This window comes from Biomphalaria glabrata, chromosome 8 (genome assembly GCF_947242115.1).
Source record: "Biomphalaria glabrata chromosome 8, xgBioGlab47.1, whole genome shotgun sequence".
Classification (NCBI taxonomy): domain Eukaryota; kingdom Metazoa; phylum Mollusca; class Gastropoda; family Planorbidae; genus Biomphalaria; species Biomphalaria glabrata.
Window position 1 is genome coordinate 43024699 of NC_074718.1, and position 22846 is coordinate 43047544.

At 36.2% G+C, this 22846-nt stretch overlaps 2 protein-coding genes across 2 annotated transcripts in view; one reads left to right on the forward strand and one right to left on the reverse strand.

Moving 5' to 3' along the window:
* LOC106058425 (uncharacterized) overlaps nucleotides 1-6660 on the forward strand; it is a 7710-nt gene extending 1050 nt beyond the window's left edge. The window contains exons 2-5 of the mRNA XM_056038145.1: nucleotides 1263-1314; nucleotides 3092-3341; nucleotides 4228-4255; nucleotides 5270-6660. Coding sequence (XP_055894120.1) covers nucleotides 1263-1314; nucleotides 3092-3341; nucleotides 4228-4255; nucleotides 5270-6455 — 1516 coding nt within the window. The 3' untranslated portion in view covers nucleotides 6456-6660. The remainder of the gene's footprint in view (nucleotides 1-1262; nucleotides 1315-3091; nucleotides 3342-4227; nucleotides 4256-5269) is intronic.
* Nucleotides 6661-7285: 625 nt separating this feature from the next.
* On the reverse strand, nucleotides 7286-22070 carry LOC106058424 (acid ceramidase-like). The gene is made up of 13 exons (XM_013215855.2): nucleotides 21766-22070; nucleotides 17998-18044; nucleotides 16719-16803; nucleotides 16492-16581; nucleotides 16229-16307; nucleotides 15486-15560; nucleotides 15006-15051; nucleotides 13712-13856; nucleotides 12898-12952; nucleotides 12622-12788; nucleotides 11817-11984; nucleotides 10809-10865; nucleotides 7286-9198 (listed from the first exon to the last, which is right to left on the reverse strand). The coding sequence occupies exons 1-13, from the start codon at nucleotides 21829-21831 to the stop codon at nucleotides 9109-9111; spliced, it is 1170 nt and encodes a 389-aa protein (XP_013071309.2). The 5' UTR covers nucleotides 21832-22070; the 3' UTR covers nucleotides 7286-9108.
* Between the last annotated feature and the right edge of the window lie 776 nt (nucleotides 22071-22846).

Here is a 22846-nt window from a genome sequence, read left to right on the forward strand (position 1 = left end):
GTCCTGCTTGAGGTTTGGACTTATCTTTACCTTGTCACTTAGTCTGTTGGACCGTTCGGGCACCATGCAAGATTTGTCAACCGTCTTTCTCCATTCCTCTCTGTCTTTTGCCTTAGTTAGAGCCTCTTTCAATGACAGGCCCGTCCATTCTTTTATGTTCTCCTACCGCTTTCTCTGTCTGCCTCTTTTTCTTTTTCCTGGTACTGTTCCCTGAAGGAAGGTCTTTGCAAGTCCCGAAGATCTTGTAATATGGCCATAGATTTTTAGCTTGTGTTTTTTTTTTAAAGATAATTAGCAGGTCATCGTGGTTTGAACTGTGACGTACTAATCTCACGTTCTGTAAGGAACCTCCGCATCTTCTAAAACAAGACAAGAGCTAGATAATATAAGATGTAGATCTAGTTTCTAGTCATTCGCCTCGTTACAAGACCTCATACTGACTATAGCACAGGTGTGATATTTATATGTAAACTGAACCAGAAAATATGTTCTCACTTATATCGCTGTGTCCCTGCTTGTAGATCTATTTTGTTCGCATTCATTTGTTTTGAGTTTAAAAATTATTTAACTTTACCTAAGCCTCGTTTTCAAAACCAGGTTAACGTGTTGATACAAGCAGACGACTTGGAATCATTCAAATACGTTTTGATTTAGTTGTTGGGTGGTCGTGTGGTTTGGACTGTCGTCTAAAAGATCCTGAGTTCAATTCGTAGCCTTTTTTGTTTCTATCCTCTACCATCCTGCAGGAGGTTTGGTTGGAGAGTTTTCATATTTGAGGGAACGACCGATACTTGTGAAGAAAAAAAAAAGAACATTGAATCAAATGAAATTTGTTTGAGATTTAATAAAAGTAGAGCTCCCCTTTCAGACCTTTTGATCTATAGAACAGATGATGTTAATTAATAATGTTTCTTTGGCCTACAGTTAACGACCAGGGTATCATGTGGCCAGCACAACGACAAATCGCCTTTGCTTTTTTCCCATCTCAAATACACATTAGAGGGGTCTCCTAAAAATCCCGAAATTCAAAATCCCTAGTCTTCGCCGAAATTCGAAACTAGGACCTGAGGTTCGGAAGCCTAGCGCTTAACTCCCCCGCCACCGCGCGCGCATGGCAAAATGAGCGCAGGGGGAAAATATATTTAAAACCGAAAAAGATGAAAGTCGCCTAATTCTTCCCCATTGGCTACTTGATCTTAAAGAGAGTCTCTATAGTTAAACACTACTTTGAACATTTTTGCTTTTAATCCTTATATTTCCAGGTTGCAGTTTATATATGACATCTACCAAGATATCAGCAGCCGTTTGAGACAGGTGCTTCAGTTATCTCTTTGTAACTATATCTATAGCGTTGATGTTTCTTTATGCACGCGGGTCACATCCGGTCCTTGGAAACTTCTAACACACAAAACGTTTAAGAAATGCACATTGTCCCCAGGATCTACAACAGGGGTTCTCAACCTGTAGATCGCGACCCCTTTGGGGGTCGATTGACGATTTGCCAGGGCTCGCCTAAGACCATAGAAAATATGGATTGTTTTTGTCTATTCTTCTATTGTTGTATGTGTGTGTGGGGGGGGGGGGTCGCGTCAGAGTGGGTGATTGTAAAAAGGGGTCGCCGAGCATAAAAGGTTGAGAACCGCTGATCAAAGTTGGGTACCACTGTGTCAATGTTTTGAGCCAAAGCTCCGAGTCCAAGACTTACTGAGTTCATAGGCAGTGCAAAGTATTGCTATAAAACAGTCTGGTATAATGTTTCCACGGCACATCCAAAGGGCGGATGCACACACCCTCACCCCCCCCCCCCCCAAAAAAAAAGGAAAATTTAAGAAAAGGAACAGAAAGACTATAAGATAATGTATTGGATTCTTTACGAACTACGGAGGCGCGGTGGCTGTATGGTATATCTCTTGGCTTCCAAACCGTTAGTCTTGGGATCGACTCCAATTCTGGTGAAACTGGGATTTTACTTACGGGATCTTTAAGGCGCCTCTGAGTCCACCAAGCTCTAATTTGTTTCTGATCAGATTCATACAATTTTATTAACTAAAACAGATTGAGTGGCGCTAGATGTGTCTACGAACTTCACTAGATCTATTCTATATAGGGCAGTGGAGTAATGATTCTTTCCGAAATTCTAGATTAAGTGCATTATATTGTCATCCCTTTTTTAGATAAATATCTCTTTCTTTCTCTGTCTCTCTTTCTCTCTCTCTCTTTCTCTCTCTTTCTCTCTCTCTCTCTCTCTCTCTCTCTTTCCTCTCCCTCTTTGTTTTCTGTCGCTCGCTCTCGTTTTATCTTTGCATTAAATTTTTTTTGATTTGCATTCTTCGGATGTTCCCTTCGGAGTTGAAGTCTACTTCCTTGTACAAAACTCCCGAAGAACGATGGCAGCTGCCAGGGTATGAACCCGGGACCATCGAGAAGTCCGAACGACATAAAGCTCGACCAGACAGCCATCTTTCAATACTTATGTCACTTTTCTCTCTTTCTCTCTTTCTCTCTCTCTCTCATCTTCTCTCTTTCGTATTCCAGTTGTTATCAATTAATAAGACAAAAACTTAATTTTAAGAGACGTTTACAACAGGTCGTCAAATATAATAGTCACGTGACTTCCTCAGTAATGGTTTCGTTTAACCCTTTCTCTCCCCTAAAAAAGACACACATCAGTCCATAACTCAAAGTCAAGGATATGAAACTACTTCCGCCCCTTTTCACTCTCCAGAACTAACAAATTACATTCGCCTTTTTTTGTCATTACTATGTCTTTCTTTCTTGTATTTCAGGATCTTTAGGGCGCCTCAGCTCTAATGGCGTAAGTTGGGGGTGGGGGTGGGGGGTGGTGGGGGGGGTGGGAGTAGAGCCGGTTGCTCGACCTTGACACCATCTGCACTATAGATTGCAAGTTCTTGAGGTCTCAAAGCGGAACTTTACTTTATATTAGCCTGTTTACTTACTTGATTATATCCTTCCGTTTTTACGAAATAGATCTGGCGGGAAAATGTATCTTATGTTTATGTTTTTATTCTTCCATAAAAGTAATGTTGATCTTTTTTTTTCTTTTTAATTTACTGCAATTTAAAAAAAAAAGAGCAATGTCTTCTGGGATACAGAGTCAAACGTCACGCAGTCAGACTGGCAATCCTTCGCACATCCAGAGTGGAACTCGGTCACTCGGGATGTCTACTGGGATCAGGTCAGACGTGATGTCGAGTGGAATTTAGCCGCACGAGATGGCCGCTGGGATTTGGTCACGCGGGAGGGCGGCTGGAATCCAGTCACTCGAGATGTTGGAACATCTACAAGACAATTGACTACGTGGTCGGCAACCGAATCATTAGGTAGAGTGGCCTAGTTCGAATCTGTTGCTTGTTACATTAAAATTCTCCGTTTTATTTGTGTAAATTCTCTGCTTCATTTTAAGTTCTTAGTTTCCTAATGTTCATGGATTCTAACCGCTGGATTAGAGAGGAGGATCATGGCCATGGAGTTGGGACGCTACAGAAGGACTCATGTAAAAAAAAAGTCAAGTTCCCCTTTCAGACCTTGTGGTCTATAGAGCAGATGATGTAAAGGTCATCTGTTTTTGTGGCCTACGGTTAACGAGGGTGTCATGTGGCCAGCACTACGACCAACCGCCTTTACTTTTCCCCAACTAATGTTAGGTACCCATTAAAGCTGGGTGGACTCAGAGGCGCCAACGATCCCGAAATGAAAAATCCCAGTCTTCACCAGAATTTGAACCCGGGACCCCCGGTTCAGACACCAAGCGCTATGCCTCTCAGCCACCGCGCCTCCAGAAGGACTTAAGGTAGATGCGGTAAAAAAAAAATATGTATATATAATATGTCTGGGGTATACACAACAAAGACGTCATCACTACTTTTAAAAAAATACGAAACTTTTATTTGGTGATTGGGGGGGGGGGGGGTAACAAAGTAACTGTATTTTTTGTTCAAGTAGTGACCAACCTTGTTCATCCTACACGGTACACATGTCACGGGCCGCCTCACAGCTTTAAGATGGTCAAATCCAACGGAACCCTGAGGCCACATTTTGTACTGTGGACAAAAATCTTAAAGGGCCGGAAAGAACGTGCTGAATATCGCCCGCGGAAAGTAGTTTAAGGATTACTTTTGTAGTGCAGATGAGAACAAAATAGTTGTGTGTGAATTTAATTCATTTTAAAGGTTTGTGTGTGAAATATGTCCATGTTTTATTCCGCAGATGACCGGGACATCATTGGAGATGCATTGTAAGTTTATTTGTGATAACATTTCTCTTATCTTATAAAATTCAGACGTTACTTCAAAACAGAAGATTAAAACGTCCTACAACAATTTTGTTTTAACTGAAACCATGCACTACCAAAAAACATACCAAGAGCAAAAATTACGCTGGCCTGCATTGGCAAATCTTGGCTTAAACTAGACCAGCGGTTCTCAACCTTTTAAGCTCGGCGACCCCCTTTTACAATCCCTAACTCTGCCGCGACCCCCCCCCCCCGTACACACACACACAGCAATAGAGGAATAGACAAAAACAAACTTTTTCGATGGTCTTTGGCGACCCCTGGCAAATCGTTAATCGACCCCCAAGGGGATCGCGACCCACAGGTTTAGAACCTCTGAACTAGACCTTTCGTCATAGAAGGCCTAAACACTAATCTGCCACGTCGCAACATGTGGGCAGCTTAAACCAATAGCCAGTCGCCACAGGTCTGTACGACGTGGCAACAAGCTATCGGTTTGCACTGCCCACAGGACCTGACGTTACAGATCAGTGGTGAGGCCTTCTACGACAAAAGGCCTCGGTTTAAAACGGGTTAAAGAAAAGAAATTTAAATAACAAGAAAGCGAAAACCATTATGTTGGCCTCAGTAATGTGGGAGGATAGCGTTTGGCCAGGCTTTAAGAATATGATCCCCCCCCCCACTTTACCCAATCGCAAACTACAAGGCTGACCTTGACACACATAAAATTGACTCGTTGGTTCGGGCGTAATTTCGCAGCTCCAATCAGCTTGTACAACTAAACCGATGTAGGCGTGTTATATTTTAAATAAATAGACCTATAAATAACTTGAACACATTTCTCTTGTGAACAATAAAACCAATAAAACTTTGATTACACTATACACAGAAATGTGACATTAATATAATGGCAGTGAAATAAACTAATATGACCTATGAACTTAATGAAACGGATTTAATTGTTTTTGGAATAATTTGTCTAAGCCTAGTAATAGTTGTTTTTTTTAACTTTCTCAGGCGTGACCTGGACTTACAAGCCACTGAAGTGGACAACAGTTCTTCCCGACCACCTGTGGCGCTGCGGGACTCGGGAGATTGCATTAGATGCTCGATGCATGCTAAAAGGAAAGTTCCCATGATGAAGGTCTTGTCAGACTCCAAGAAAATGCTTCGGCTACGAGCCAGTAAATCCGCGCACAACCAATCTCTCCAAGTGAACAGAAACACTCACAGAGAACTAGGAATTCAGGTCAACCTCCCACAATCCCCAAAAGCCGCCAGAAAACGTAGCGAGTCTAGAAATCGGCCAATTTCGTCATCTGGGAGCCCTGTCAGATCCATTGTGCACCTATTTGAGAACCCACCTCAAAGCTGTAACTGCACGCCGTCAACTATTTGCCTACATAATGAATGTGTAAAACGTCACGTGGCTTCGCCCTCTAATCGTTTGATTTCCGAAGGAGATTCCGACGACGAACCGGTTCCGGAAACGCCCTGCGGCGAATTAAAAAATCTCCTAAAGCGTGTCAAAACAAAGCGAATATGTCTGGACAAACACCACACCTTTTTGCACCGACCACACCTTCACAAAACATTTCAAAGGCAAGCGTCGTTGTTAAAGGGATCCTCCACCAAAAAGAGCAACAAATCCTCCAAAAGAATGCGTAAGAGTGAAGATATGGATAAAATAAGTTCTTCGGGGCCATGCAGCAGTGTTTCTCGTTCTCCTGAGGATACTACTTCTGGCGCGAGAAAGCGCAAAAGGATGCAGGGAACGATGGAAGCGGAGCAGACGACTTGCATGAGCTTAAAAAAAACTATCGCCACAAGAAACCAAGATGTAACTGTTTTACCGCAGCGCCAAAACATTTTAGAGACGAACTCTTCAATGCCCCGGTACAAATGGAGCGAGGTGGTCCATAAACAGGTTGCAAGGCGTTTGAATGAAAGGGACAACTTGACGAAACCAGATGACCAACGAAATCCTCGTGGTGCCGGCGCTAAGTTGACCGGAAGAAGGGTAAACAGTGTTGACACGAAAACGGAAGCTGGTCATACGAGAAGCCTCAGCGTGCCCAGGGGCAGGTCGACATCCACAGCTAGAACCAAAGACAATAAAATGACCATACGGTCGCTGGTGAAGACATTGTCCAAGACATCAGGACAAGTCTCAGACACAACAGATGCAAAAAAGAAAAGCTAGCGAAGTCTCAGCCAGACACTGAACACCATCAGAAAGACGTGCGGTCAAAGTGTTCACTTCAGAATACAAGCACATCGCTAAGTCATCATCAGCAAAGGAAGATAAATCAAGGGAAATAATGAAGATAAATCAAGGGAAATAATGAATATAAATTATAATGAAGAAACATTATCATCAAGCTTGAATAAACTTGGACATCATATTGTATTTTGGGGTTGTTGTTTTTTTCCCGTTTTAAAAAAGTCTCAACTTTATTTCTTCATAATTTTTCACTATTAAAAAAAAGATTTCAATGTTGCATTTCTATTTAGACCTACAACCAAAGTATAAATCTTTACATATTTCAAGTATTTTTTCATTTCGGCTAAGCATATTAAAATTTTTTAATGAAATTCTATCAAAATGTTTAAAATGTTATATCATAATTAATATCACAAGGAAAACGTGAAACCTAACTTTCAGATGTTTCCCAGCTGCAAGTATGTCTAGGAACACTGCTTTGATTTTTAAAAAATGTTTCAATCGAATCTATTGAATTGGTAGCTAGCACCGTAATATCAGGAAGCCAACCAACAGCCACTGTTTAACAAATGACAAAATTCTTCAGGCATAAAATATTATTGAAATCTCACGTGTAATTAATGTAAATTTTGTAAATTGGAAAGTAAATAAATGGCTATTGAGATTTCTGAAGTTGATTATTTTATTTCATTTTTCTGTGAAAGGAGCTCTAACCAAGGTGAAGGAAATATTACACTGCGACATAAGAAAGTGGGGAGTGGATTACTGTTGGAAAAAACTAAAACTGAAGGAAAAACAAACTAAATACAAACATTATCATTTTTTTTTATTCCAAACATAAATAGCAAGAAAATAAAACATTTGTCTGATAGATAGACATCACATGAGAAACAAATAACAAAGGGCATCGTTAGGCGTAGTCTTAAATATTAGACTTTTAAAAAAGCAATTAGTTATACCTGAATTGTATGTAGTATCAAGTAGTGAGTATTTAAAAAAAAATTTAAAAGATTGTCACAAGTCATAGTAACAACACTACCCACACAAACACTCAGAATTGTCAGACATTCACTCAGGTTAAAGATGATGACATTGTAAAATTGTCCTTAAAAATATTTAAAGCCTGCATAGAACATTCTGAAAATTCTCTAACACAGAACCTTCCATATAAATGCCCTCCATGTGGTGGGTCAGAGGAAGTGGTAAATACAATGTCAAATTAATTATATTACTTCAATTAGCATCTTATTTTATTTAAGCGCCAATTAATAAAAATTTATTACAATAAACAATTTTCTTCAAATTTTTATATTGAAATCATAAACGATTTAGAAATTTAAAAACTTTTTTTTAAAAGTTACTTTAAAAAAAAAAAAAAAAAATTAGTAAAAGAATTTTAAAAACTTTCTATTTTACTATGGCACTCAATGAGTTAGTGTGTGTGAGAGAGAGAGAGAGAGAGATAAAAAGAATTGTGTCTTTTCAGTTTTCTATATTTACAACAAACTAAATATTTAAAACCTTTGTGAATGAATGGGATTAAAAGATGCCATGCGGTTTCACATTTGTTTCATGTCTTCCCATCATTCCCTCTTGATTTAGTAAAACACACAAACTACAAGGAGGAAACGAAACAAAATTGTGTCACATTTACAGAGTCCATCTCTCAGTAAGTAATTTTTCATTCTGACCTGCTGGTCAAGTGTTCAATTAAAATGAGATCAAAATGTACCATGAGGATATCAACAAAGTCTTAGTGGTCAGAGGAATGTCCTAGTGTTGTAAAAATATAAATCTAATTGCACTTCAGGTGATCAAAAACAAACATATAACAAAAATTATGACAGACAAACAATGATTGTTCCTTGTAAACATCAGACAAATGTTAAATCCAAGTTTTTAAACTATTTCTCAACATTAGGTCGACAGACCTACTCACATCCACAAGGTCAAATGTTATGTGTTATCATATATTTTTTTTTAGGCAAATTGGAAAGCAAAGTTTAACAATGGGTTTAAACATAGTCTACATAAATTATTGAGAAGTTTTAACAACTGTTGTTTTCATAAACATAGCCTATATAAAACAAAGTTTCTACAAGATGTCTATCACATATAAGTATAAGCAACTTGGGATTCTTAAACAGCCAAGACATTTACATTATTGGTAAAGACAGCATTAAAAAATATGCAAACAAGATCCAACTTGATGGCCAGTCTATATATTTCTATGTCTATGATATTTTCTTAAAAAAAAAAAGGGACTGTAATGAAAATACCGGTTTTAGCCAGTCATTGAGGCACAAGATAAACAGAATTAAGTTAAACATCAAAGTAGTGGTACATACTAAATACCACAAGTGTACATTCAAGTGACACTGAGATATAATCTCAATAGGGACGTGAAATGAACTAATACAAATTAAGCTCTTCAAATTAGTCTTTTAACGAGTTTTAAATAAATAAATTTTTTATTTTAAAATCTTAAATATTTTTTTTTTTTTTAAATGTTAAACCAGATGACAAATAATTCATGGAGAAATTTTAAAGTCAGATAAAAAAAAACAAATAAATTTGTTGGATTAGTTAACAATAAATTGTGTGCAGGTTGAAATGTCGGCTGCAAAATTGACTACCAGGGACTGCAAGGGTCTGGACATGTCTGTATATATGTTTCCAAATTCCCGGTAGACACCTGCATCAGTGCACTATAGGTTGTCAGCTGTAAGTAAATACAGAGAGTTGCTCATTTCTATATCACACACAACAGAAACAGCAACCACAAAACATAATATATCATTTAGTGATTTACTGTAAGATTGTATAGAATAGTAGTCATGTCAAACATTGGACTCATCCTTAATCGTCAGAATCATCGCCATATATTGCATTTAGTTTAGGTATTTACTGTAACATTATATGGCTTTTCATTATTTACTGGCTGCCTGGTTGTGCAGTTTGCATGCTAGACTGTCATTCGGACTTATCGATGGTCCGGGGTTCAAACCTTGCCCTATCCCATCCCCCGTCATCCTGCAGGAGGTTTGGAGCAGGAAGTAAATTATCTTCAAATCTGAACCAACATCCGAAACATGTCAAACATTTTACAAACAGTAAAGCTAACATTTTAAATGCACCACAAATAGGTTATTGTTTTTTTTTTTAATGGATATTTTAAGGATACTAATTTTCTAAGGAAAGCAAAAGAATAACTATTCGAGTTAAAATGAGTTCTTATTTCTTATAGCAACCAATGACAATGACTAATACTAAGTATCAATTGTTATCCAGGCAAGGCTGAACTTTGATTCTGGTATTATTTAGAAAAATGTTGTTGTTGCTGTTGATTGAGGAATGTAGGATTTAAGCCTTAAAGATTCAGAACCAGCCACAATATACCCAACAAGTTAAATCCACAATGGATCACATCTAAAGATTTCTACTAGCAAAATATAATGAATGTAATACTTTGTCTCAACTAGATGTTATAAAAAGGCTTATGGTAACATTACAATAATCTGATGTCACAGGATTTTTGGATTATACAACAAGTGTAACAGCATTGTTAAATGCTAAGAAGGCTAAGTCAACTGGAAACAATGTAAAAGAGTAGAGCTCATTTCTGTTCCATAAATATATGGTTTCAAGTTTATTTTTATCTTATCTTATATAATACAGATGTTACTTCAAAAAAGAAGATGATTACGTCCTACGCGTCATGCATTCAGTCATGCATATTAACCAATGACCTAAACTCCGCCAAGTCACTGGTTTTCCTGGCTAGCTCAGGCAACCCATTCCATGCTCTAATAGCACTAGGGAAGAAGGAGTATTTGTACAAATTTGTCCTAGCATATGGGATGAGGGATGTGCCTTTATCTTTTTGTCTTTCTGAGTATTTTATTAAATTTTGTTTTTGTATTTGAAGATTATGGTTCAGTGTTTTATGTATAATTGCTACTTTACTTTTGAGTCTTCTGTCCTGAAGGCTTTCTAAATTTAGTGATTTTACTAAAGGTGTTACTCTTTTTTTAAAAGCACAGTCGATGAAAAGTATTGTTATTTAAATCTCATTGATTTGAAATTTAAGATAGCTTAAAAATACAACCCCAAGAGTAATGATACTTTTAAAAAAAATTTTTTTTTGAATTTATACATATATATATATATATGAAAAAAAAAAGGACATATTTTATATTAAAGGTGTTTTTCTTTAATAATTATTACCTAGTTCTCTACATGATTAAACCCACATTTTTTATTTACTGACAAACTTTAATGGATGGGACAGAGGAATGCTAAGGGAGATAGACTTAAACTTGATCCCAGTACCTTGTTTAAAACTGGCTGTGTTGAAAGAACATTGAAGATACCAGAAAAACCAGCATTCTGAAACACAAGAGAGACAAAAATAAAGCTGATTTTTTTTTTCTGATTGTTAATCAAACTTCCAATGACAGCAAACATACATTCAACAAACTACAAACAGACATTATAAACTTATGATAAATTAGCACGACAGAGATACCATTAGCTAACACAAGTTCTATATACAACTTTCTTTGTTCTTTTTGTTATTTTAATTCTAAAATAGAAACAGGAATTTTACAACCAATTTTGAGATTAAGATATTCAGTATTAGGAATATTCTGCCAGGGCAGACTAAAAAATACCCATAAAGACTAAAAACTTGGTGGGAAGCGGGGTCGAGAGGCCAAGTGCACTTGAACTTGGCTCGGCTTGGCTACCTATGAAGGGGGCTCAAGATTCGACACCCGACTCGGGCAAAGTTGTGTTTACTGAGCGCCTAAAGGGAGCACGGAAAAACCTTCTCCTAGATATCCCCCTCCCCAACTGGTCAACAACTGAGATTGGACCAAAGCGCTCTGAGCATCCTATAAGCATGAAAGTAGCGCTATATAAAAGCCATAATTTTTTTTTTTTTATTTAAACTAATTCTTAAAATCAAAAGTAAAATCTATCGCAACGTAAGTTTTTCTGCCACAGGTTACATAGCTGATCAGTTTCTCTCATTTATATTATCATGTTCAACAGATTTTCATAAAAGAGGGATATCTTTTTATTTGACTATGACCTCAACTGATGTGCCATATAAAAACATAACAACAACATATTACTTTTACTTTTATGTCTGCTATGAAATGTTGCACTCTATTCCCACCTGTTTTTTGTTTTTTTTAAACCCCATCGGCAGTCTTAATTTAGCCATCTTCCTTTTACAGAGCGAGTTAAAATAACTTTTGAAATTACAGAGTACATATATGAATCGTTGACCTGAAAAATTATTTTTTTGTCTGTCAAGAAATACTATTTACTGACCTTTTGACCCATTTGGTCCATACACTTGTGGGCAGGGGTCCTGCGATCATCTAGGAAGAATGGTGGCTCCCAATGATCATAATTTGTTTCAAGTATATACCAGCCTGATGCATTGCGCATTTCCCAGGTGTCCAGATTAGATTCTCTGGCACGGGTGATAACACAGCCCTATAGAACAAGAATATGATAGTTAAACACCCCAGAGATAAAAGAATCAAGAAATGTTCAAGCCTAATCTAAAATGTCTCACATCTGTCCAGATTACATTCTCTGACACGGGTGATAATAATAAGGCTTGTCTTCAAGTCCGAACATTAGTGAGGAATGCAGTATTTCCTGTGGCTGCGCAGCCCCATCTATAACCTACATATTTTGCCACACCATGGGCAAGCATAACTATTGTCTGCAGGTGGTCGATTTAGAGTTTCTTTTTCGCCGTCTACATCTGTCCTCGGCAGTGGATTTTCTTTTGGTCTCAAATGTGTATCCCGCGGCCTTCGTGAGTGACCTCCAGCTGTCTCGTTCTGATGCTGCATGCAACCAGGTGCTCTCCTCTATGTCAGCTAAGGCAAGTTGGCACCTAAGCTGGTCTTTCAAGCATTTCCGTGGGGCGCCTCTGTTACGTTGACCACCTTTTAGCCCCAGAGATAAAAGAACTAAGAAATGTTCAAGCCTAATTTGAAATTTCTCACACCTGTCCAGATTAGATACTCTGGCACGGGTGATAACACAACCCTAATGAACAAAGATATGGTATTTAAACACCCCAGTGATAAAAGAATCAAGAATCTAAAATGTCTCCCACCTGTCCAGATTGATTTCCACCCAGAATAAAATAAGCTGGAGCCAGCATAACAGTTTTCTCTAGCTTAGTTCTGGCCTCGGCATAACTTGTGGCATTTTCCATCACGTCTCGAGTCAAGAAACTCATCCAAGTCTCATTGTGATTTCCAGTGATCCATTTTATTATACCTGTTTACAATAATACACAGCATTAGTTATTGGTCTTTCATCTCTCAAAGTTCAAGTGTTGCATTATATTAAATTATATAAATAACAAAAAGTAAATTGCTTTATTCACCAATAAATCCACCATCTGGATTGAAGCGCTCATCCATGGACAATGTAAATAATTGCTGAAAAAAACAAAACAATATAAGACAATGTTAAGGCAAAGAAAAAATGTCAAATCATAAATAGCAAGTCTTTTGAGATAAGATGATTGTATTGGTCCAAACCAGAGGTTCTCAACCTGTGGGTCGCGACCCCCTTGGGGGTCGATTGACAATTTGCCAGGGGTCGCCTAAGACCATAGAAAATATAGATTGCTTTTGTCTATTCTTCTATTGCTGTGTGTGCGTGTGTGTTAGGGGGTCGCGAAAGAGTGGGGGATTCTGAAAGGGGTCGCCGACCTTAAAAGGTTGAGAACCGCTGGTCCAAACAATGGAAATTCAGTTGTCCGACTCAGCATATCTACGGTATAACAATAGCAATATAGATGCAAGTAAAATGAAGAGAGAGTGTTATAAATCACTCTAGTAATTGGTTGGGTTTTTTTGGGGGGGCAATTTTAAGATTTGCAACATTTGTTTCATGCTTAGGGAAAATTCAAAAGACAATGTCCTAAGAATCTTTATTTTTTAGTACTAAAGGAATAGTGAAACTTGGGCTGCTACACTTGCTTACAAATAATATATTTCTTTGCGATTATGACTAACCCGAAAATTCTCAACTGCCCTCTTCTCTGAGGTCAAATGGTAGAAATATATAGTAGAGAAAATATTTCATATTCATAGGTCTAATATTACCAATCAACTGATTTACTATATTATATTTTCTGAGGCACCTAGAAATTATTATATCCAGTCAATGTATATTCAGCCACATGGACTTACTGGCTTAACAGCGGTCAGTATTCCAATATATCCAGCAAAGTTGACAGACTTGAAAACGGTTTTGCCGCCCTTCTGCCAGTCCAGATTGACAATCAATGGACGTAATCTCTCGGTAATGGCCCATGTTTTATTTTTGATGTCCCACCTAAACATTACAAAAGTTTATCAATGAAGCAGTTAAATAATTTATTTCTAGAGGCACATACATTTGAATTAACCCATTGACTAAGTTAGACACATGGAATGGGTCCCAATTTTTATGAAACATATATCAACTCACTCTGTCAGTCTGGTAAAAATTTTAAGACTAAGACTAAGACAAAGACTGCTTTATTGATCCTTACGGAAATTTGTTGTGATTACAAGGACTCTTTTCTCATATAAAGACAACACAACAGAAAAATACACTTAAATACAACAGACGACATAAAGAGTTCATTCAGCGACTACACACAGGTATCTTGGTGCATTTCATGTTCCCTGATCAATGAGTGGCGGTGATAGAGTCTGACCGAGTAAGGTACGAACGAGTTTTTGTACCGCTCCGTTCTTGTTTTGATTGACAGCAGTCGCCCACTTCGCGACGACCTGACGTAGTAACACACTCAATCTCAGATCAAGTTGAAATTTAGCACGACTATTTCTCGTACCTGGCAAAACAAGAATCAATTTTTAAAAATTTCAACCAATCAGTTAATTAACTACTGGTGATTAATTATTTAGTTTGGTATCAAACAGGGGAAAGAAATTGTACTTGACAGGAGGAGTGGTATAAGTAGAATTAGTCCCCTTGAGGAGACTTGAGCCGTGATTATGAATTCAAGTTGCACAACTTACTTTTTTTTTATGCATTTAAAAAGCAATCACGGTAACAATAATCCAGATACCCCCTTCTCCTTCCTGGCTTTTCCCAACTAGTATAGATAAGTGATAGGATCATAGCACATTGAGAAAACTAAAAGCATGAAATAGCGCTAAAAAAAAAGTTGCTAAAAATATTTCTAATTGCAAAGATTGATTATTGTTAGTCAACATAATTACAAATTTAATTACATGATGATCAAAACTATTTGATTGAATTACACTTAATATCAGCTTTTTTCGTCTTCTTTTTTTTCATGTTTTTTTTTTCATGTTTTTCTTGTTTAATGTATTTCTGTTTATGAGGAACCAAAATTTAGGTTAATACCAGGCGCTGATCTTGACTAAAATTTACAATTCTGAGTCTTACATGAAATACATTGCGGCTTTACAATGAGCTTCAAAATGACTGAATTATTAAAAAAATACTTACCCAATGAAAAGACCAAAGTCCAAATTTCTAGCATGATAAAGTTGCCCTGGAATTTTAATACAAGATCACTCTTTAGGTCAGAAAAAAACAACAATGCTCAATATATATGCCTAAGAAAATAAAAAATATTAGCCAGTCAATGAGGGATGCAATTTAAATTGTAAGAAAGATTTTGAACTTTTTTTGCACTCTTGACCATCTTACTTTGCTTCTTATTCTAATCAATATAATAATGCGCATTGATCAGTAGCTTAATGTCTGTTTAGTTATTTAGTTCAAATGACATAAATGACTTTTTTTGTAGTTTGAAGTGCAAAACTTGCAGAACCAAATATTGTAGAAGAAAAATATCAACTTTAAGCAAAGTCAGTAAAATATGAAAACACAACAACAAGCAACAATAAAAAGTATTAAGATATAGTCTAATTACCAAGAGAATCCTCAGCAACAATAAAAAGTATTAAGATATAGTCTAATTACCGAGAGAATCTTCAGCAACAATTGAAGTGCAGACGGTGAAAAACTCATAGAAGAGATTGTATAGAACCATTTCACCTAGATAAAAAAAAAGGTAAAGTGCTAAGTGAGAGTTCAAGGTAACATATCATAATATACATCTACATCTAAAAGAACATTAAAAATCTCTTTGGCAGTCTGAGATTAGATCAAAGTACTGTAGCACACCTTCCTCTTGGAAAAACAAAGATATTGGGAGGGGTGGGGGGATTGATGTTCTATTTATTAAGCAATTATCTGAGGAATACTGAGGATTATCTTATTAGTATTTCAACAAGTGGAGGCACTGTGGCTGAGCTGAAAAGTACTTAACATCCAAACCAGGGTCACGGGTTCAAATCATGGTGAAAACAGGGATTTTAACTTTAGGGATCTTTGGGCACCTCTGAGTCCACCCAGCTCTAATGGGTACCTTAGTTGGGGGAAAGTAAAGGCGGTAGGTCATTGTGGTGTCCAGATTACCTTTACATCTTCTGCCCTATAAAACGCAAGATCTTAATCAGGAAACTTTCCTTTTAGATTTATTTTATTTCAACAAGTGAGTTAATTTTAATTTAAAAAATATTTCTAAAACAAAACGGTATAAAGGTAAAAATAAGAAGAAATAAATACATTATTATTAAAGCATTGAGGAAAAACTATTCTAGAGAAAATATTTAAAAATCTAAAATTTCAAGTGCAAAAATATACTAATAATTTCAATTCACCTAGATTCATGCCAACAGCATTAGCGAGCCCTTTAATTTCAGCAGCAAACGGATATGGTAAAGTGTCATCCAGGTTACCCTGCATTCACAGAAATAATAATGACCATTAAAATTTTAATTTGGTGTGACATTTTCAGACTAATGGTGTTCAGTGAGTGTCAAGGATCTAAAAAAGTGGATTTCATAATTGCAAAGAAATAGTTTAATATTTAATAAGCTTGTGACTATAATGGTTTCCTAGTACATAACATTTCTTGACTTACACCTTTAGAATCAACAAAATTAATTAGCGCTTGACCTGCTGCACCCCAGTCAGTTACAAACTCCTTGAAGCCAGCAATCAAATATAAAATCTGAAGGAAAAAACAATCATTTAAATCACTTCAAAAAAAAACAAAAAAACATTTAATCTGAGTTGAAATAAGTTTAAGAATTTGGTCCTTTTGAGGTACATGAGAAATTAAAATGAAACTGAAAGTTAAGTCTGTACCTGTGGGCCTTTAGCTGCACCAAGTTCAGCCCATCGTTTCTCTGGAGGTAAATCTAGGTTGATGACAAAAGTGCCAACTTTTGTTCTAGGTAAAAAAAAAATATTTGAAAGTTTCAGTGAAAATAAACTTTTGTTGCTTGTGTACCAGCAATTACAAGATTTAGAGGTTAGGAAACAGGTGAATTATTTCACTATTGAAAATATAATTGTGAATTAAAATCAATTAAAAACCCTTCAAGAGTTTCAAATATCTGGTGGAATATGATACATCAACTGCTTCACTAGCTATCAAAGGGGGCTCCAGCTTGAATCCTGACTCAAAAGAGATTAGACCTGAGTGCACTAAAGCATGCTTATAGCATGAAATATGCAATATACAAAAGTATTTTTTTTTTCTTTTTAAATCTCCTGACAAAAGTTTGAAATCACATTCAGTGATTCTGATCATGAAAACAAGAAAGAAGTTGAGATATGTCTTGATAAGACCATTAAAATTGTTGAGTTCAATAAACAGGCACACACAAAAAAATGTTAAAACACTTATGCTGCCAACTGGTCAATGCTATCAGTGCTGACGACACTACAGTTACACAAAAAAAGTAATCACTTGTTCAAGATAGTAAATAAATAATAACAAAATAATTAAGTTGATTAGGCCAATTATCATGCTTATCAGTTATATCAACTAGTAAAAATTCTTGGCCTAAATGCAATAATTCTCAAATTATTTATAGCAAAAGTTTATCAACAATACATCTCAAATATTGGCCTAGCTGTGTATAGTTGCAGGAGGAAGGGGAGGTAATGCAGCTTAGCCTCACAATTCAAACAAGAAAACAATAAACATGGACTAAAAGAATCAACCATTTTTTCTTAATAAACTCACATAATAAAGGGAGCTAAATTACTTTCCCTGTTATTTATTGTTTATGTATTTTTTTAATGTAAACACAATAGTTTTGAGATTATTCTACATTTTATAAAATCTAAATATCTTATTGGATGTTATGCATCTAGAAAATGAAAAAATTATGTCTGTCATTTCATTACCAGTGTAGTAATATATGCTACACAGGATTATATATATTATAAGGTTTCCTAATTTTTTAATTTCAGGTAACTTTTACTGATAGTTGTTAGCTCATGGCATTCTTATTACACCCCAGGCCAATATATGCTTACTGGTACTGTATCAGTATGATTGTAGTATGTTGATAAAAAGTTACGGTGTGGCCAGGAATGAGAAAATGATCCTAAGACATGAGGAACAAATACTTACTTTGGATCAGGTGGATACTGTCCTTTCTGGCAAGTCACATTCACACTCTGTAAAAGCGAAATAAAACCCAACAATATTACTTTTTAACTACACAGTGTGATGTGTTAACAAGTACATATCAGACAGTGGTTCACTAATACAATATAATTCTGAAAAAATTTTAATTTCATAAAAATGATTTATGATGATTGGCCACAGATTAATTCGAATGTAAAGATCTTCAATTATATTTCAGTTGAGCCCATCCAACTCTAAATGGAGCTTAGTGGCCACATGGCACCCTTGCTAACTGTCAGCCATAGAAGTAGATGAGCTTTACATCATCTGCCCAATGAATGCAGCAGGATATCTTTTTGCACCTATGAATTAATGATGTATTAATTTTATAATTGACCTAGATTAAAGAGACTTCACTTGTAACAGCTTTAAGATGTTTTGAATGGCTGCCTGGTCATGTGATATGTCCTCTGTCTGGACTGTCAATCTTGATGGTTCCAGGTTCAAACCCTGCCCCGGCGCCATCCCCTGATGTCCAGCAGGAGGTTTGAGCTATGATGTAATTATCTTCAAATCTGAAGGAACATCTGAAACAAACAAACTATTGCTGTTTTTAGAAAGTGAAGATGATTACATTCTAGCTTAAAACCCCCTGCAGGATTGCAGGGCATGGTGGCAGGCAGAGTTGAAACCCATGAGCATCATGACAACAGTCTGAGGCACATACCACACAACTAGGCATTATTGTATCCATTAATAACATAAAGATCATTCTATCCATCATGGATTGTATGTCATATATCCAGCAATATCTGTCAGTGTTTTACTTGCAAAGCTGATCTCTAAAGTAAAATTTCTTCAGGATTCAGGTCAGGATTTAAATATTTTTTTTAATGGCTGGTCTGAAATGCACACCAAGAGTTGTGATAACATGGAAGCCAATACAAGGAAAGCGCAAACAGGGACGTCCTCGTATTACTTGGCGACACACCTTCATGGAGGACCTCAGAACAGTGGACACCAGGTGGGAGGAGGCTTCAAACATTGCCAATGACAGATCTTTATGGAGACAGCTTGCCGCCAAATGCGCTGAACGGCGTGGGAGGACCTATTCTAAGTCTAAGTCTGAAATGCTCTGCCGTAGTCTGCTCCTTTTAAATTTTTTTCTCTGTAAAGAGCATTTCATAGTATAGAATAGTGTAAGATACAACACTAACTATATATAGATAGACCCACTACTAAGGCATACCCCAAATAAAAGAAAATAGAAGGCTACAATAACTACATGTACTAAAGGAGAACTGTGTTGCTAATCCCAGCGCCCCAGACACAGAATGAAGGAAATGTGCTTCATCATCAGCAATGGCTAACCTTTCAGAATTCACGTTACATTATTTATAAGCCTACTTTTCCATTGAAATGAGATTACTTTTTTAATTACCTATCAAGATGCCTTCTAGGGCTAGCATAGATGTTTAGAGGATTACATACTTTTATTAGGAAAAATGTCATGATTATTAATGACAAATTTACATTTCCATTACATTACAAGTCAATCTAAATTCTAAGAATATTATTTAAAATATATTATTAATATACTTGGATCAATATTATTATTATACTATTACAGATTTGTATCTAGACTAGAATTTGAGATCTGAAAATCTAATTTTAACTAATAAAGTCTCTAAGTAATTGTCTTATAGAAAGTGAATGTATGGCTCTGAGACCAGGGTGCTCTATTGAAGCCATTTATGGGTCTGTAACCTCCCCTATTATATAGGGTGTGTAATTACACAGTCCTGACTTACACACTTTCTTTGCTGTTCACTCATCCATGTACAATAAAGGCCAACTGGTCATTTCATACACAGTCACACACAATAAACTAGTAGCCACGCAAAACAAACAGGCTTACTATCACAGGGTGTTAGTGTGGTTCCTAAAGATGTATTGTTTTATGTACTTGAATGAAGTTTGAGTCGAACTTAAGACCATAACAAAGATTTAAATACACTGGACACAGTTATGTCAGCAGACAATAATTTTAATAAGAAGAACAGTGTGGTGATTATGTTTTGTATATAACATTGTAAACGGCACGTCATAGAACCTTGGTTGTAAGACTTAAAGAATTCTATGTTTATTTATTATTTTTTACTATTGGTTCATTGGTTGGGACAGAGTGACAGCACTTCAGTTTTGTTATTGTTGTTGGCTGAGGTCTGGGTTATGGAGCCTAGTCGTACGATATGAGTAATATCGAAGTCAGTTTTCATAGTTATGTGTATATTCATTTAATTAACAGTTGATGCGTTGTATTCAGCTACAGATACCCCGATTACTTTTATTAAAGTTATATTTTTGTGGTTAATTCATCTCTGGCGTCACTTTGAGGTATTGAAAGAAGTATTAGTAGTACATTATGTGTCAAGTATAATCCCAGTAAGGAGTTCACAATAATCACAACAATCAAATATGAATTAGTAGTGACACATGATACAAGTAATCCATAGTATGAAAAATATTTTAGAGTATAAGCTATAATGAATTCCATTGACATCTGATACATCTGCTCTCAACTGAGCTTAAATAGTAACTGCCTTTTAAATTTCAGTTCCTCTCTTGGATCAAAGGTTTCTTTATGTGTTTTCTGGACACTGTTTTAATGACATATGTCACTGCCTTATTGAGGCTGTGACAGGGTCCTTGAACGCTTCAATCAAAGGTGCCTTCACTACATAATGGCAAGATTACATTAAAAAATAGCTATGTTCTGCTGGAGGTGAGTGTGGACAATATGGAAGCACTAATTACCATTCGACAACTGCCCTGGGCCGACCGCAGGCGATCTTCTTTGGCGAGCTTAAAGGAGGGCAGTGTAACAGAGGAGTTTAAAGGTTAACTCAGCCCTCCGGCGCCATATCGCCCTCACTGGCAAAGAGGAAAGTAGCTGACAGCAGATGGTCTCTGAAAGAGACAGTAGAAGGAGAGCTCTCACAAAGGCTGCAGGACACACATTTGAGACCCCAAAAAAGCCCTTATTAAAGACATGTTCAGAAGATGAAAAGAAAAAATAGACACCCAGCAGATAACAGCTTTGTCTGCATGAGATACAGAAAAACATGCAAGTCACAACTGGGTTTGCATATATATATACTAGATGATATACTATAGTCAGGTAAAACACTGCACACATCTTTAATCTTCTGAATCAAAGAAATTGTAAATTACTAGATCTATATAATTATAATAGTATATAATATATTATATATATATTAAACTAGAGTAGAGATCTAGATCTAGTACTACGAGACTACTAGAGTCTAGTAGAACATGAACAAGTGAAAAAGTTAAAGTTGAATAACAACAGTAACACTAACATAATGACAGATGATATGATTCCTACAAAAGTATAATTTAAAAAAAAACTATTAGATTTTAATCTAAGATCTGATAATATGTATTATATTATTAATATAATAAGATAAATCATAAACTATCATAAAGATAATTACTAATTAGTCTAATTAGGAATTATTATTAGGGCTAGATTCTATATCAGTATCTAGATCTAGAATCTATATGAGAAGTAGATGTATACGAAGAGTATATTAATAAATATTATAATATTATTATTTATCGTTATAATAAAGTTATTACCAGATCCTAGAGATCTAGATCTAATTACTTAAATTACTATTATACTATTATTAAATATTAGAGTTTAAATAATTAGCTCTAATTAGATCTAGAATCTATTAATATTACCTGTGCATGCACTTTCCTCACTTCGCAAATCATGACCAGTAAACAAATGTAAATAAGTTCCTTCATGTTGGATTGGGGATTAGAAAATTAATAATTTGCAGGTCTTGATTCAGAGTCAGACAAGTGAAAAAAATCGCAATTCAGATCCTTGTTTATATTATTAGGCAAAGCCACAGGGAACTGTCGTGATAGCAGCCACTCTACTGGCCTAAATGAAACATAATCTAGATCTAAAATCTCTACATTGTCCCGTGACTTTGTTTTGGTTCGCGACCAATGAAAAAGCGGAAATAGAATCAAAAACTAAAGTTGTCGCTTTTTTTTTTCGAATTATTATTACATCAAAGATATCTTTTGAAATGAAATATAGATCTAAATCCTGTACAAGTAGACCTACATCAGATTACGCTTACGTTTATTTGGCACATTGTGTGGTAAGAGCTCTTGACTGCTATCTCGATGCTCCTTGGCTCAAACCCTTGCAGTATAATGGCTGCTGGCTCAAACCCTTGCAGTATAATGGCTGCCTGGTCATGCGGTTTGCGCGCTGGAGTGTCGTTCAGATTTATCGATGGTCCAGGGTTCAAACCCTGCTTTTTCTCCTACTACTACTAACTTAACGATATCATCGTTGATTTGACCTCATTCAATTAAATTAATGTTTGGTTTTCTAAACTTTAATTTGTGTTATGTAAAAAGAGCAGGCATATTCTCCTTTAATTCTATACCAAAAGTAACGTTTTCTGATTACAAACAAAAATGTTATTGAAGTTAAATAATAACAGGGTAGACTGTACAAATGTGAAAAAAATAACAATTCTGTCACAAAGTGGAAAAATAATTACAAATATAAAGAGTTAAACCTGGTCCATTTTTATTGGGAAATTCTTCAAGCTCACTTGGTCTAAATGTTAAAGTTCTACATCACAACACCATGATATTGTAAGGCAATATCTACGAGTCCGAACATTGAGGGTGAGTGCCTTTGGCGTGTTGTCATCCCCCGTGCGGGGTAGGTAACCGACCCAGCGCAGCTGTTGAATGCTAAGTAGTGTTTCTTATCATATCTTATCTTATCATA